Source organism: Oxyura jamaicensis, chromosome 1, assembly GCF_011077185.1.
Source record: "Oxyura jamaicensis isolate SHBP4307 breed ruddy duck chromosome 1, BPBGC_Ojam_1.0, whole genome shotgun sequence".
Taxonomy (NCBI): Eukaryota; Metazoa; Chordata; class Aves; order Anseriformes; family Anatidae; genus Oxyura; species Oxyura jamaicensis.
In genome coordinates, this window is record NC_048893.1 from 142,380,119 (window position 1) to 142,393,537 (window position 13,419).

General features: G+C 44.1%; 1 protein-coding gene across 2 annotated transcripts in view; it reads left to right on the plus strand.

Annotated features, from left to right (window-relative positions):
• Nucleotides 1–12,755: 12,755 nt before the first annotated feature.
• Nucleotides 12,756–13,419, plus strand: part of TUBGCP3 (tubulin gamma complex associated protein 3) — a 52,628-nt gene continuing 51,964 nt past the window's right edge. Inside the window, exon 1 of one of the 2 annotated variants that reach the window (XM_035317901.1) lies at nt 12,756–13,002. In XM_035317901.1, coding sequence (XP_035173792.1) covers nt 12,927–13,002 — 76 coding nt within the window. In that variant the 5' untranslated portion in view covers nt 12,756–12,926. The remainder of the gene's footprint in view (nt 13,003–13,419) is intronic. The other variant, XM_035317891.1, reaches the window with a different exon arrangement.

Here is a 13,419-nt window from a genome sequence, read left to right on the forward strand (position 1 = left end):
TGTGGTGGTGTTTTTTCTGTTTGTTGTTTTTTGTTTGTTTGTTTGTTTTGTTTTAGGTTAGCATTAAGCTATGTCTTTTAAGAAACCTGTAGAAAACACAGTTAAAATGTTCTTTAAAAACCATTCTAGATTTCATTTTTGTGCATCACGGTTGTGAAAGTCTGGCCCCATCTCTCCTATTTGGCAGTTTGTTGGTGAAGACTCAAAGTATGAAAATAATGTCTTCTGGATGCATCATTTTTAAAAAGTACCTTTTTAAAACCAGATACCACAGGGAAATAAAATAACAACTGCAGGCCAGGGCCTCTCTCTGGCATGGTCTGGGCTCCATCTGAAGCATGTGCCCAGACTCTGAGTTTCAATACCATTGAACATGGGAAAATTATGTTAAGATGGCTAAAGAGTTTCCCCCTCTGTTCCACTTCTTTCCTGAAAGATTGTATTTCCATGATAAGGGGAAGTAAAGAGCCTAAAAGTGCCTTTAAAATTGCATGGGCTGAAGGTAGAGAAGGCAGCTGAGGTGTATATATTCCCGTGAAATGTGTGTCACTAGACTAAAGGGAGGAAGCAACTGAAACCCAAATGAGCTTTAAAGTTCTGTACATCCTTTGTTTCCCCGCTGCTACAGGCCAGATAGATCCTATTTCATTTATTATTAAAACTCCCCCCGAACATCTGGAAATTGATATCAGGGAAGAACATATTTACCATGGAAAAGTGCTGTAGGATACCAGTGAGGAGAATGCGACTGCAAATGACAGTGGGAGTGTTTTTATTTCATCCAAGTTTGAAATTGGAGAAGAGGCTAGACTGTTGAAAGCAACTCTAGCAATGCAATATCCAGTATCGGGAGAACAAAATCCTTTTGTTTCCTGACCTCAGCCTCATCAAACAAACCCAGAGAAAAGTGTTATTGAGCTGGAGGAATTTGTTTACTGGAAAGAATACTGAGGCTCTGCGACGGCATCTTACAAAACTAGGGATGGCACAGAGCAGACCTATTCTGGAGAAGAAAAACAGCAGCGATGCACAGAGGACAACAACGTCAATGGAAAATTAACTTTCATGAGCTATGAAGTAAACCCTATCAATAATTTTGATTCCTTTCTTTAGCTGACAGCTGTACCTAAAATTGATCTCAATTATACTGACGTAAGATGTTTTAAGGGCTGTTTAATTGACATGTGCATTTAATTCTGCGTGAAATGTTCCAGTTAAATATGCTTGTGCCTTCAAAAATGCATGATGTGGTGGAGTGAATAACGGTGAAAAATATCTATCCAAAACTGATGCTATTTTTCTATATTGTAGAGCTAATGAAGCTTACTGTTTCTCCGTGCTTTTCTGCAATGAGCTCTGAAAGCTCCTGATCATCTTGCAGTGATATCAAGGACTTTCTTTAATATTTGTGCATTGCTTCCCTACCAAAAGAGCTTCAGTGGATGAATATTCTTGTACTCTGTATCTTGATGTCCATTCTGCAATATGTGTAATAACGTTAATCATCTGAGCTACGTACTTTGCTTCCTGACTGCAATAATACATTTCCCCAGTGAGGTTTTTGTTTGTTTGTTTGTTTTAAATAATTTCATTACTTGTATTAAAGTGTATGGTTTTTCTGGAGTTTGTGGCCACTTTTGAATACTTACAGATTAACGTAAGTAACAGCAGAATTCTCTGTTTTTCTTTTTTTCTTTCTTTCTTTCTTTCTTTTTTTTTTTTTTTAATATAAGCATCCTACAAATTCTATTCCGATACATTATCAAGACTTCTCCACAGCTTCATTAATATTTCTAAGAAATATGTACAAAAAGACTTGAGACAAAAATAATTTTGGGAATAATAGCTTAAAATCTATTAACTGTGCTCCTGGTTTACATCTTTATCCTTTGCAAAACCAGACTACTCTAACCAACAAGATGGAACTCTTCATCTGGAAGCAGCGATACATTCTGACTTTTGATAGACCTGTCTTGTCCTGCGGGTGAGCTGTACACAGCAAAAAACCAACAACTTCAACAAAACATATGCAATAAATCTTAGGACCCTTCCTCACACCTGCAGAAAAGAGTCGGGTAAGCAGCCGAATCTTGCAGGATGTCCTGAAGGTCATCATCTCAACCTCGGGCTCTCATGCACAAAAGCAGTGAAAGCAGGTGCTCTGCACACCTCATCTCACACACCCTCATGTGACATCGTGCTTTTTTGGTTTGACAGATTCCCTCTGGCATGCCTGCCAGAGTCATGTCCTCTCATGCACTTGGGGAATTTGTTGATCTAGGAGAGGAAAAAAAAAATCTGCAGATTCCCATAGGGCTGGGACATGATGGTTTGTTAGACTCCAGGGCCCAAAGCAGCCTAAGAAGCACATCATTTTATCAGGCTTCTAAGGAAATGACGTTGGAGGTGCTCAATTTTAGGTGCTCAATTTTATACTGTCTATAGTTAGATCTGACTTCTGCAAACCCTTTTATTAGTGTCTGAAACTGAACATCCTCTTGAGATTTCAATTGTGAATGTTATTGTCTCTCCAGACCAGCACTGATGTCACCAGCCGAAATCTCGGGTATCTACCTAAAAAGCACTGACAACTCATTTGACACTGAACAAATTGTAATCCTTCAAATTTATTTCTGTGCTCATCCTCTTTTCACAACCTATTCTCCTCCCCCACTGCTACAGAGTCCTGCTTCTCTGGTTCATATGTGGCAAAAGCACAGACCAGCAGATGGGCCTGCTCCATATTTAATGCCTTCAGGGGAGAGGAACCCGGGGAGATGTGGAGCACGTCTGCGGTCCAGCAGCAGTCTCTCAAGTCAAACCCTCTTAAGTGAACGAGTTGAATGGCCCAAACAGCTCAAGGAGCCACATTTCTGGTGCAAGAAAACTCAATTCTCTCTTAGGAAGTTATGAAGCATTCAATAAACCGCAGCAGGAAGAAAAGAAAGACATCTGTCTGCTGCACCATGCATTTTTATTTTATTTTATTTTATTTTATTTTATTTTATTTTATTTTATTTTTTTACCAGCTGAGATGATGATGTGTGAGTCTGGAGAGTGAAGCTGCTGCTGTGTGGTTTGCCTGAGCAGAAGCAGAAAAGCTTGGGGAGGAGCCCGTGCCCTGGGGTGCCCGTCGGGAGGCTGGGTTGGTGTCTGGGCTGTCTCTGGGGTGGGCACCATCAGCCGCAGTCTCAGACTGCGGGCAGGAACCAGCACTGTGCGGTAAGCAGCTAATGCATGCACCCTGTAACAGCGAGGCAAAACCGAGCAGCCCTCTTCCTCCAAGTGAGACATACAGTTCGCACCTGAAAATCAGCATCACAACCGTAGGGGCCATTTCCTAGCTGGATGCTACGTGCCCTTCGTCGTCGGTGGTGTGCAGCAGCCGCTTGAGACAAGCGCTCCCCTCCCTGATGAGCCGCTCGGTTAGTGCCCTGCCTTTATCAGAGGAGCCCAGCCGTGCAGGAGGGTTTTCTTCGCCTTCTGTAGTGCCACCTGGTGTCCTCTCTTTGAATGGGGATGAGCTTCAAACCTTTTCTTGCATTTATCTATTTATTTTTTAATTTACAAGGCACTCCGGAGCTTCCTGACACATCTTTTGCACGTATGCGAGCACCCTCTCCCTCTGTTACTGCAGGTGCACAACTCAAGGGCTTGGGGGCAAAGCATGTGGTTTGCCTGACCACAGCTCTCCTTCTTTCTGCCCGCTGGATACCTTGGAGAGTCCAAAAAACCCCGCTTCTACATTCCAACAGCAGCCACCCTATAACAAGGCTAACACGAGCATCACCAATTTCACAAGTTCATGCTGAGAAGCAGCAACAGGTTTGTGATGCAGCTTACCAGTAAGCTGCCGTGGCACGGAAACAGCTTTCAAACACACGGTTTTAGTGTGCTGTTGTTTACAGCAGGAGAATATTAGATTCAGATCCTGGGGCTCGTTTTACCAAATGTCATGTCTCCGTGTTTGTATTTTCTTGTCCCATTTTTCTCTTGGCTCTGGCGCTCTTGTGGGCTCATGTCGCAGTTGTTCAGCTGCATCGTCTCATTAGCTGGCCTGTACAGAAATACAAACGGGAGGGCTCACCAGGACAGCTCTCTACAGCTTGTACTTATCCTTCAGACAAAGGGCCCCCTGCTTTTATTAAATTCCATTGTAGAAGACCAACTCTATTTTAGACATCAGAAGTCCAGAGCTTGCTGATTATTTGCCCTTTCCATCATTTCCAGCTGAGAGTTGGTGGTTTAAAAAAATGTTTGCTTTGCCTGGACAACTTTACCCATTACCAAACAATAATTAATTTCATACTGACCCGACCTCTTAAAGAGTCGACACTGTTGCAACGCAGGTGAGATAAACACAGTCATGGTGTTGTATTGCCTTTGGTAAAGAATTGCTGGAAGTCCCTGTAACACAGAACCTTAACGAGCAACAGCAAAAGGAAAATGAAAACCCTAAGCCAAGGCTGACTGTGTGGCAGTACTCCAGCCTCGCTTATGCAAGGTAGTCCACAGGCTTTCTTGAACAACACCATTTTTTCCAACAGCTTTAGGTATTGTGAAGTCCTCCCACGATTAGAATGACTGCCTTGCTCTTAGCCGAAGATACCTGGGCACCTGGAGTCCTGAGGCGTCCATAACGGAGTGCAGGTGCCTCACATTGTGTTAGTTCAGGAAAATTTCTGACTTTCATCCAACATTGATGTTTCGAGTGTTAGTTCCCGCAAGTTGAGTTGTTGAAATTCTTCCTCTTTTTCAATCAAGTGGACTGCGATGGTCTTATTCTGCGTAATGCTCTCCATCTTATCTGTTTGATCAGCAGTTCCATCTGTTTTCTGTTCTGTTTCTGTGCAGCAGAGAAAGCCACTGAATGAAATGAAATGAATCTGCACTGTCCTGGACCGGACTCTGCTTTGTTTGATTATTTGATCACATATTTGTCTCGTGGTGTCTATGTAAGGTAGGATGATAGCTCATGCTATTCAGGTCTGTAAGAAATCAGAGACAACTGAAGGCAAGTCCCATTTACTCAAATTACCAGTAACTCATGCGGGAGAAAAGATTTTCCTAAAGAAGATTATTAGAAGACTTTTACAGAGAGTATGTAGCTGTTACTATCCTCTCTCCTTCATAAAGCATTAGTGGTAACTGTAATCATAATCCCGTGAATCCCAATCTTCACGAGATAAATGAATCATTCCAAATATTTGGAATACAGTGTTCACTGTTCTTTCTTACACTGAGGAGAAGAGGATTTTCTGATTTTTAGAATGCTTTTGGCATTAGAAAGATAATAATGATTTCTTTCCTCAAGTTTAAGAAACCTGAACAATCTGTTCGTAACAAACATCTGTTGCTGGTGTGTGCTCTTGAGACGTGCCGAGTACGTAGCCCCATCTTTAAATAGAAAGCAGTCAAAGGATAATTGCAGCATGTAAAAACACTGAAAGCATTCTCAGTAGGAAGGAAAGATGGTTCTGTGGTTAAAGTATAAGAAAAAGAGAAGATCTGGGTTGTCTTCTGGGGCTGGCCACACATTTCCTTTATAACCTTGAGCAAAATACTTCACCTGTGCCTGTCCACATTTCCACGTTTGATTCTCTGTGAAATGGTGATTCTAACTTTTGTCCGCCTCCGAGAATGCTGAAATTGTTTGTGCAGGGCCGAATGCTCTGAGATAGGAGATGTTATCAGATTATTGTAATAAAAGGAAACACGGGGTATGTCCACGTAGGTTCTCTGTTAAAAGCTGATCCAATTACACGGAGGAAACCCACGAAACAGAGTTAACAAACCTCATTCTCAGAGGCTCCAGTTACTATCTGCACGTATCTGCTCCTGTGTGTTTATGTCTGTCTCTGGGAGCCTCACTCTCCTAGAATATGCTTTTATCTGTCTCAGATTTTCAGGAGGAAGAAAGTGGTGAGATTTGTTTCTCATCCATGAGTAATGAATACCTTTAAGAAACCTTTGAACAGTAGAACACAGTGGAAGTTACCAACAGAAGAACTGCCCTGCCACAAGAAGGGAAAATGTTCTGCAGTTAGGAACCAAACGTGGCTCTCCTGCTAAACCACACGCTTCAAAATTGCCAAATTTGTAGTTCCAGTGCTGCTCTTTTTATCTGTAGCCCCACTATTGCTGCCTGTTCGGCGGTGGTGCTAACAAGCAGCACTTTGACGTTTTATAGCATCATCTGCTCACCTCAGCATCCAGAGCATGTGATTTAAGCTTCGATTCACAAAGACACTCACAAGTCTGACAACCACCACCGTTTTAAGCTAAATTTAAGCCAAGGATTATATTCCTACATCTTTTTGTAAATCCGGGCCTTAAAAGTTACCTTGTCGGACCAATTTATTGCACCTCTTAACTTAACAGAATATGGTAGCTTTTTAACAAGGCATAGCGAGGTGATTCAATAGTTTAGTATATGAAGCAGAGAAAAATACCCTGTTCACCAATTCAGATGCACAGGATATTAATCATCAGGTTACAATGTGTCAGGAACACTAGGAATTTTTCTCATTCTCTTAAGAAGGCTATGCATTGAAGTTAGTTTATATCTTTCCTTACAGACATCCACAGGTTCTTCCTAATACTGTGACTGAAGTCAGTGATCTTCAAGATTTCTCATTGAAAAAAGCTCAGGCTGATATCAGATGGGCTTTATAAGATGATGATCAGCTTCGGGAACATGAATCGTTCCCTGAAGTGAAGAGCAGTTTTTCTTCTGATACTTGCAGGAAGATGAACCTTGAGATGTGTTCTGCAGGAGATATTGTTACCTTGACAATCAGTTCTTTCTAGAAATACATGTATTGTTAAAAAAGTGACTAATCAGTGTAGTCAAACCTGCATGAAAGAAAACAATTTTTAATCTAGGTTTTGGAATTGTTTACCCTATACACTTAACACAGCTAGAGACATAGCTAGTTTCAACATTTCCTGACAAGTTCATTAGGAAGAAAAAGAATGAGTATCAGGAAAATTCTCTGAACACTGAGAGGGCAGCAAAAATATCAAACATCTTTAAAAGCATTACAGAGCAAAACCTTCAGACTGACCCCTTAAAGAGTACCCTGTCAGAAAACTGCATAAATAAAGATGATTCAAATACAATCAAAAGATGTCATTTGCTTATCAATTTACAAATACTTTCAACATTTTTTAAAAAGCACAGGAAGAGTTGGTTCCTCCTTTCCCAACTGGTTGCTGTCTCTTCTCCTCTATGACAGGAGGAAAAACCTAAACCTTGACCTTGAGGCTTTCAGACAGACGTGAGAGTTGCTACTGGCATGAGACACATGCACCTGGGGAAAAGAGTAAACAAAGTAATGTTCATAAAAAAACAAAAAGTATCTCTGACCTTATTGCTTTATAGTAAAATTAGCTACAACAGCAACAACAACAAAGGAGAAAATTGATCCAAAAACTCCAATTACCCTGTCATTCCTGCTTGCAAAGTATTGCAGTGCTTTGTAGAGCTTTGTTATTGACTTATGCTATATTTAATGAGTTATTTTTGCCTCGTGATATTATCACATTTATAGAACTAATCTCATTACAAATGAATAAGTACATATTTTTTGATTGGTCTGCTAGATAGCATCTTTGGATTCAGCATCTTATTTTGATAATTTCTCCTCCTCTTTCCTCTAGGGCTGGGAATAGAGCAGTGTCAGTTGGGAAGGACCTTCAACCTTCATCATCGAGTCCTGCTGTCAGACTGCTGCCAGGCAGACCCCGAGTTAAAACGTCATTCAAAGCATTATCCTAATGCCTCTTCAGGACAGGCAGGCATCAACCACCTTTCTGGGAAGCCTGTCTGCCCCGGTGTTTGACCACCCTCATGGTAAAGAAATTTTAGCAGCCCTTTTACCAGCTTTGTTTTCCTGGCCACTGTATGCGTTCAGGTATCGTAACATCCTTTTAAAATTGTGGAGCCCAGAACTGCACATGGTATTCAAGGTGAGGTCACACCAATGCTAAATACAGTGGGAGAAAGACCAAAAGCCTTTGCTCTAAAATACTGAAGCCAAATATGGTCAAAACTTGTATTGAAAAGCTGATGTTGTACACCAAATGAAATATATATTTGGAAATATCAATCCAGCTTTATTACAGAGTTTAATTTTCCAGGCTCCTTTCCCAAATTATTATTCCGTTTTTAAAAATGAAATACTTGTCACATTTTGAAAAATATTTTGACAGCATTTGTGTTTTTTTAATCACTTTGTGAAGGAAGATGACTCAATGAGATTTTTTTCCTAAAGCTCCATATATGTAGCATGTTTGCGGTACTACAGGCAGCACAGCATCTTAGAAAATGTCAGGTAGTTTGAGGTTGTAGAAATACCTGTTTGCTGCCTCCAGTTTACTATTCATTAGAAAGATATATAATGCCCATGTAATCAATAACATCTAATATTGAGTGAGTTTCAGTGTACGTCTGTGTATCTTCATTTTGGCAAGGAATTCTGTTCATGGCTAACAACATTTTTCCTGTGAGGAGAAGCTGATGGCTGGGACTGCCCAGCCTGGAGAAGAGGAGGCTCAGGGGGATCTCACCCATGTCTGCAAATACCCGAGGGGAGGCTGCAGAGAGGACGGAGCCAGGCTCTTGTCAGAGGTGCCTGGTGCCAGGACCAGGGGCCCTGGGCACAAGCTGGCCCCCAGGAGGCTCCCCCTGAGCCCCAGGCAGCACTCCTGTGCTGTGCGGGTGAGGAGCCCTGGCACAGGCTGCCCAGAGAGGCCGTGGGGTCTCCTCCTTGGAGGCCTTCAAAAGCCGCCTGGAGATGGGCCTGGGCAGCCTGCGCTGGGTGGCTGCTGGAGCAGGGCTTGGGGCTGGTGGCCTCCAGAGGGCCCTGACAGCCTCAGCCATCCTGTGGTGCTGTGAAGTACTAGATTGATCTGAATTTATCAGTGGAGAAGAAAGACAGATGTGCTGAGAAGCAAAACACAGTATGACAGCTAGTATTATTTGTCAAAAATGTTGTTTTACTATAAATACTGAAAAACGTTCCAAAATAAAAAAATAAAATGTCCTAATTTTTGCCTTCATATAGCATACATCAAAGCTTCTGACATCCCTTAAGTACTTCAAAACAGGTTTCTTTTTGGATATACCTGTCAATGCAATAGACTTTGTGTAGGTATACAGCATTATGGAACACAGTTCAGGCTTCTCAATCAACAGAATAGCTTAAGTGAAGAGTATTGAAAACAGAGCAGTGGCTGAGGTATTGTTAAAGTTGCAACAAATAGGCTGCAACACATAACTAATAAGCTTAGGATGATGGTTAAACTGTTCAGATCAAATTATCTCTTCATCTGGGCCCTACTCATGCACAGGGAAAATTTCATCTACCCGAAATCATGTCACAACAGCTCACCCTAAAACATATGCCCTTCAAAAGTTAGACCTTCAGGCATCCTTAAGAACCTTTTAACACTGCAGATGCACCACAGCAGGGCTCTAGGCATTATAGGGTTGCCTGTGTGCAAAATATGTGCTTAGATACAGAAGCCAACTGGTGCTGGATCCAGCTGCTGGTCCTCAAGGGCTGCCATACACTAAGGTACAGGTAACATCCTCCACAGTCTCCAGCTACTCTAGCTCTTGACATTGGTTATGTGACACTCAAAATTTGTCTGTCTGGCACGGTGAAATGCTGGAAGCGTCAGCATGATGTTCTGCTGATCTTGGTGTGTCCCACCAACAGCTAAAGCTATGTAAGGTATTGCACCCTGCTGACATAACCATGGAGAAATTAAGAAAACAAGAGCAATTAGCCCTCGGGGTTTTTTTAATAAGAAGTGTTTTCTTAGCATTGCTGCTTTGATTTAAACAGATGAATACCAAAAAGGGCTGTGATGCCCTCTAGTCTGATCTTGTGTGTAACACACACTCAACAATTACTCAGTAGCTTCTGCGTCAATTTGTATTTGATTGCTAAGTTTGTAACAGAAGGCTGATTTAAAATGCTTAAGATACGGAGAGAGTGTCATGCCCTTAAATGTATTTCTCTACTGATTAGATATCCCTACTGAATTTAAAACACAAATTTTTCTAGCCTTAGTCTGCCAAGCTTCAGCTTCCATCTTCTAGTGGATCTCACTGTACATTCTTCTGTTACAAAGCTAAATAGCTTTATATCAGAACTATCAGAACCATCTCCCTTATAAGCTTCCCCCTTATAAGGGAGAAGCTTATAAGCTCCCTTATAAGCTTCTCCCTTATAAGCTTCCTCCAGATCTGTTGGACCAGGCAAGAAGTAGCTGGTACTTCAGCTAGCTCAGATCTAGCTATAGCATGCTGTCTGGGTCATGCATGCCGATCGGGCAGTTTGCTAGCAGCAAGCAGAATAGGGAGAACCATGTCCTCCTGTCCTTTCTTTTTGAGGGGGCACTAACTCTCAGCCACTGACTTCTATAACATTTTTATCAAGTTAATATATTTATGAGCTCTCTCTACTAATTTTGTTCAAAGTTTCTCAACAGACCCAGCAGTTGTGAGGAGGCACTGACACATAGAACAACCATATAAGCCTCATTCCTTAGGAAAAAGAGGCTAGAAATGAAATAATGTATTCCCAGTAATGTAACAGAATTGACTGCTGTTACACTATTTCAGAAGCATAACCTAGGATGTAGTTTTACTGGAGCTGAAAAGCTTAAATTAGTAATTGTACTTTTGCTTGCAGACACACTTGAGTAAGGCCATTTTAAAAGCATGTTCCTATCGGAGAATCACAGAACAGTTTGGGTTGGAAGGGACCTTCAAGATCACCTAATTCCAACCCCCTGCCATGGGCACGGACACCTCCTACCACACCAGGTTGCTCAAAGCCCCATCCAGCCTGGCCTTGAACACCTCCAGGGATGGGACAGCCACAGCTTCTCTGGGCACCCTGTGCCAGGGCCTCACCAACTTTGAGTAAAGAATTTCCAGCTAAGCTCTAATCTAAATCTCCCCTCTATTAGTTTAAAAACACTCCTTGTCCTATCGCTACAATCCCTGACAAAAAGTCCCTCCCCAGCTTTCCACGTAGGCCTCCTTTAGGTACTGGAAGGCCACTAAAAGGTCTCCCCAGAGCCTTCTCTTCTCCAGGCTGAACAATCCCAAATCCCTCAGCCTGTCTTCATAGAAGAGGTGCTCCAGCCCTCTGATCATCCTTGTGGCCCTCCTCTGGACTTGCTCTAATACATCCATGTCTTTCTTGTGCTGGGGGCCCCAGAGCTGAATACACACTCCAGGCGGAGTGGTCTAGGTCAAGTGCTCACAAGAGCAGAATAGAGGGGGGGGGAATCACCTCCATTGACCTGCTGCCCACACTTTTTTTGATGCAGCCCGGGGTGTGGTTAGCTTTCTGAGCTACAAGTGCATGTTGTTGGTTCATGGAGAGATTTTCATCCACCAGCACTCCCAAGTCTTTCTTTGAAGGGCTGCTCTCAATCGATGCCCCATCGGTGTTCAGGGCCAGGCTGAATGGGGCCTTGGCCAACCTGATCTAGTGAGTGGCATCCCTACCTAGGGCAGGGGGATTGGAACTAAGTGGTCTTTAAGGTCCCTTCCAACCCAAGCCATTCTATGATTCTTTAACTCATCACTCGGCCTGTATTCATGTTTGAGATTTCCCCAACCCAGGTGCAGGAACTTGCAATTGGTCTTGTTGAGTGGCATGAGATTTATGTGGGTCCACCTCTCAAGCCTGTCTAGGTCCCTCTGGATGGCATCCCTTCCCTCCACAGTGTCAGCTGCACCACTCAGCTTGGTATCATCAGCAAGCTTGCTGAGGATGCACTCTATCCTACTGTCTATGTCATTAATAAAGGTATTAATCAGCACTGGTCCCATCAGACCCCTGAGGGACACCACTTTTCACTGGTCTCCACCCGGACTTTGAGTTGTTGACATTAAGTCCCTGCGTGCAGCCATTCAGCCTATTCCTTATCCACCCTTCATATCCACACCTCTACAATTTAGAGACAACCTTGCACCTCTATAATGTCTTCAGATTTTAGAAACATGACACAATTAGTATTGCTAAAATCACCAGAAAGAATTTAATATCCATCTACAAGCAGTAACAGGGTATTTGCCAGTGACTGGCTTCCCTTAGAACTTAAAGAATTTTTAGAGCAACACCACTTCCTGACACTGTCAGCTTTATTTATTTATTTTGTAGATGTGAACAATAGATGTCTTGGATGTCTTCACTGCTTGGTGGAGCAACCCATTCCATGACACTCTGTCCACCTGAGGTAAGGCTGGTGGTGGCACTGCGCTGCCCATGCTTGACAAGCCATGGAGAGCCGAACTGAGGCTCTTTCGGTGTTTGGCACACACACACAAAAATAAAAATAAATAAAAAAAAATAAAAAAATTTGAAGCCTTCCCTTCACCTAGTGGAGGTGCAGCCCCCTTTACTGACACGGGATGACGTTCTGGTAACCACCGAGTTACCCCTTGCTTCCCAAGAGCGTTAACCCAGCATCACGAGGACCAGAACAGCCACCCCGTGAGCTCTAAGCCCGCCACGCTCCTACAACCCTCCTCGGCTGTCCCCGCCGGCCCCTCAACGCCGCTCCCACACCCAAAGCCCGGCGAGGGGCGCGCCCGGCGCCCGCCATTTCCCTGCCGGGGCCCCGGGGCCGGGCGGGCGGCTGGGTCCCGGCGGCGGGGCGGAGCCGCGGCTCGGGGGCGGTGGCGGCTCCGTGCTGGGCGCGGCGGGGCCGCCCCTCGCAGCGGCGCTGTGGGTGCGGGCCGGCGGCCGCTGCGGCTTTCGGCGGGCTACGTTAAAATGGCGCCGTAGGCGAGCGGCCCAGCGCGCTGCCGGCTGCTTGCGCGGGGCGGCGGGGGCCGCCTCTTCGCTTCCCTGCCGTCTTCCTCCTCTTCCTCCTCCTCTTCCTCCCCGGCAGCGATGGCGACTCCGGACCAAAAATCCCCCAACGTTTTGCTGCAGAACCTGTGCTGCCGCATCCTGGGCAAAAGCGAAGGTAACGGCTGCCCGCCGCCCCCCATCCCGGGGGGGCTCCGGTGCCGATCCGGTGTCGCTCCGGCGCTGAGGTGGCCCCGCAGGAGCGGCGGGGCCCCGGCCCCTTTCTGAGTTGCTCTGTTTGTGGGCAGTGCTCGGCGGGGAAATTCATGACCTAGCTTTCGTGGTATCCCTTATTTTGAGCGGGAGAGGGCTTTCTGCCATGTTATGAGTAGCTCTGAAGTGCCTTACGTGTGCTCTTTTCTTCTGAAAAGTCACTCCAGGCTCCAGGTTGCCTCTGGGTATTTGCATGGCAGTAGCTGATACCTTTGAGTGTTGACCTGTTGTACAAAATTCGGTTCAAACTGGCTAAAGCATGGCCTATAAATTAGTTATCTTTAAAATGTAGAAAATAAGTGATAAGTGACGAGGTGTAAAT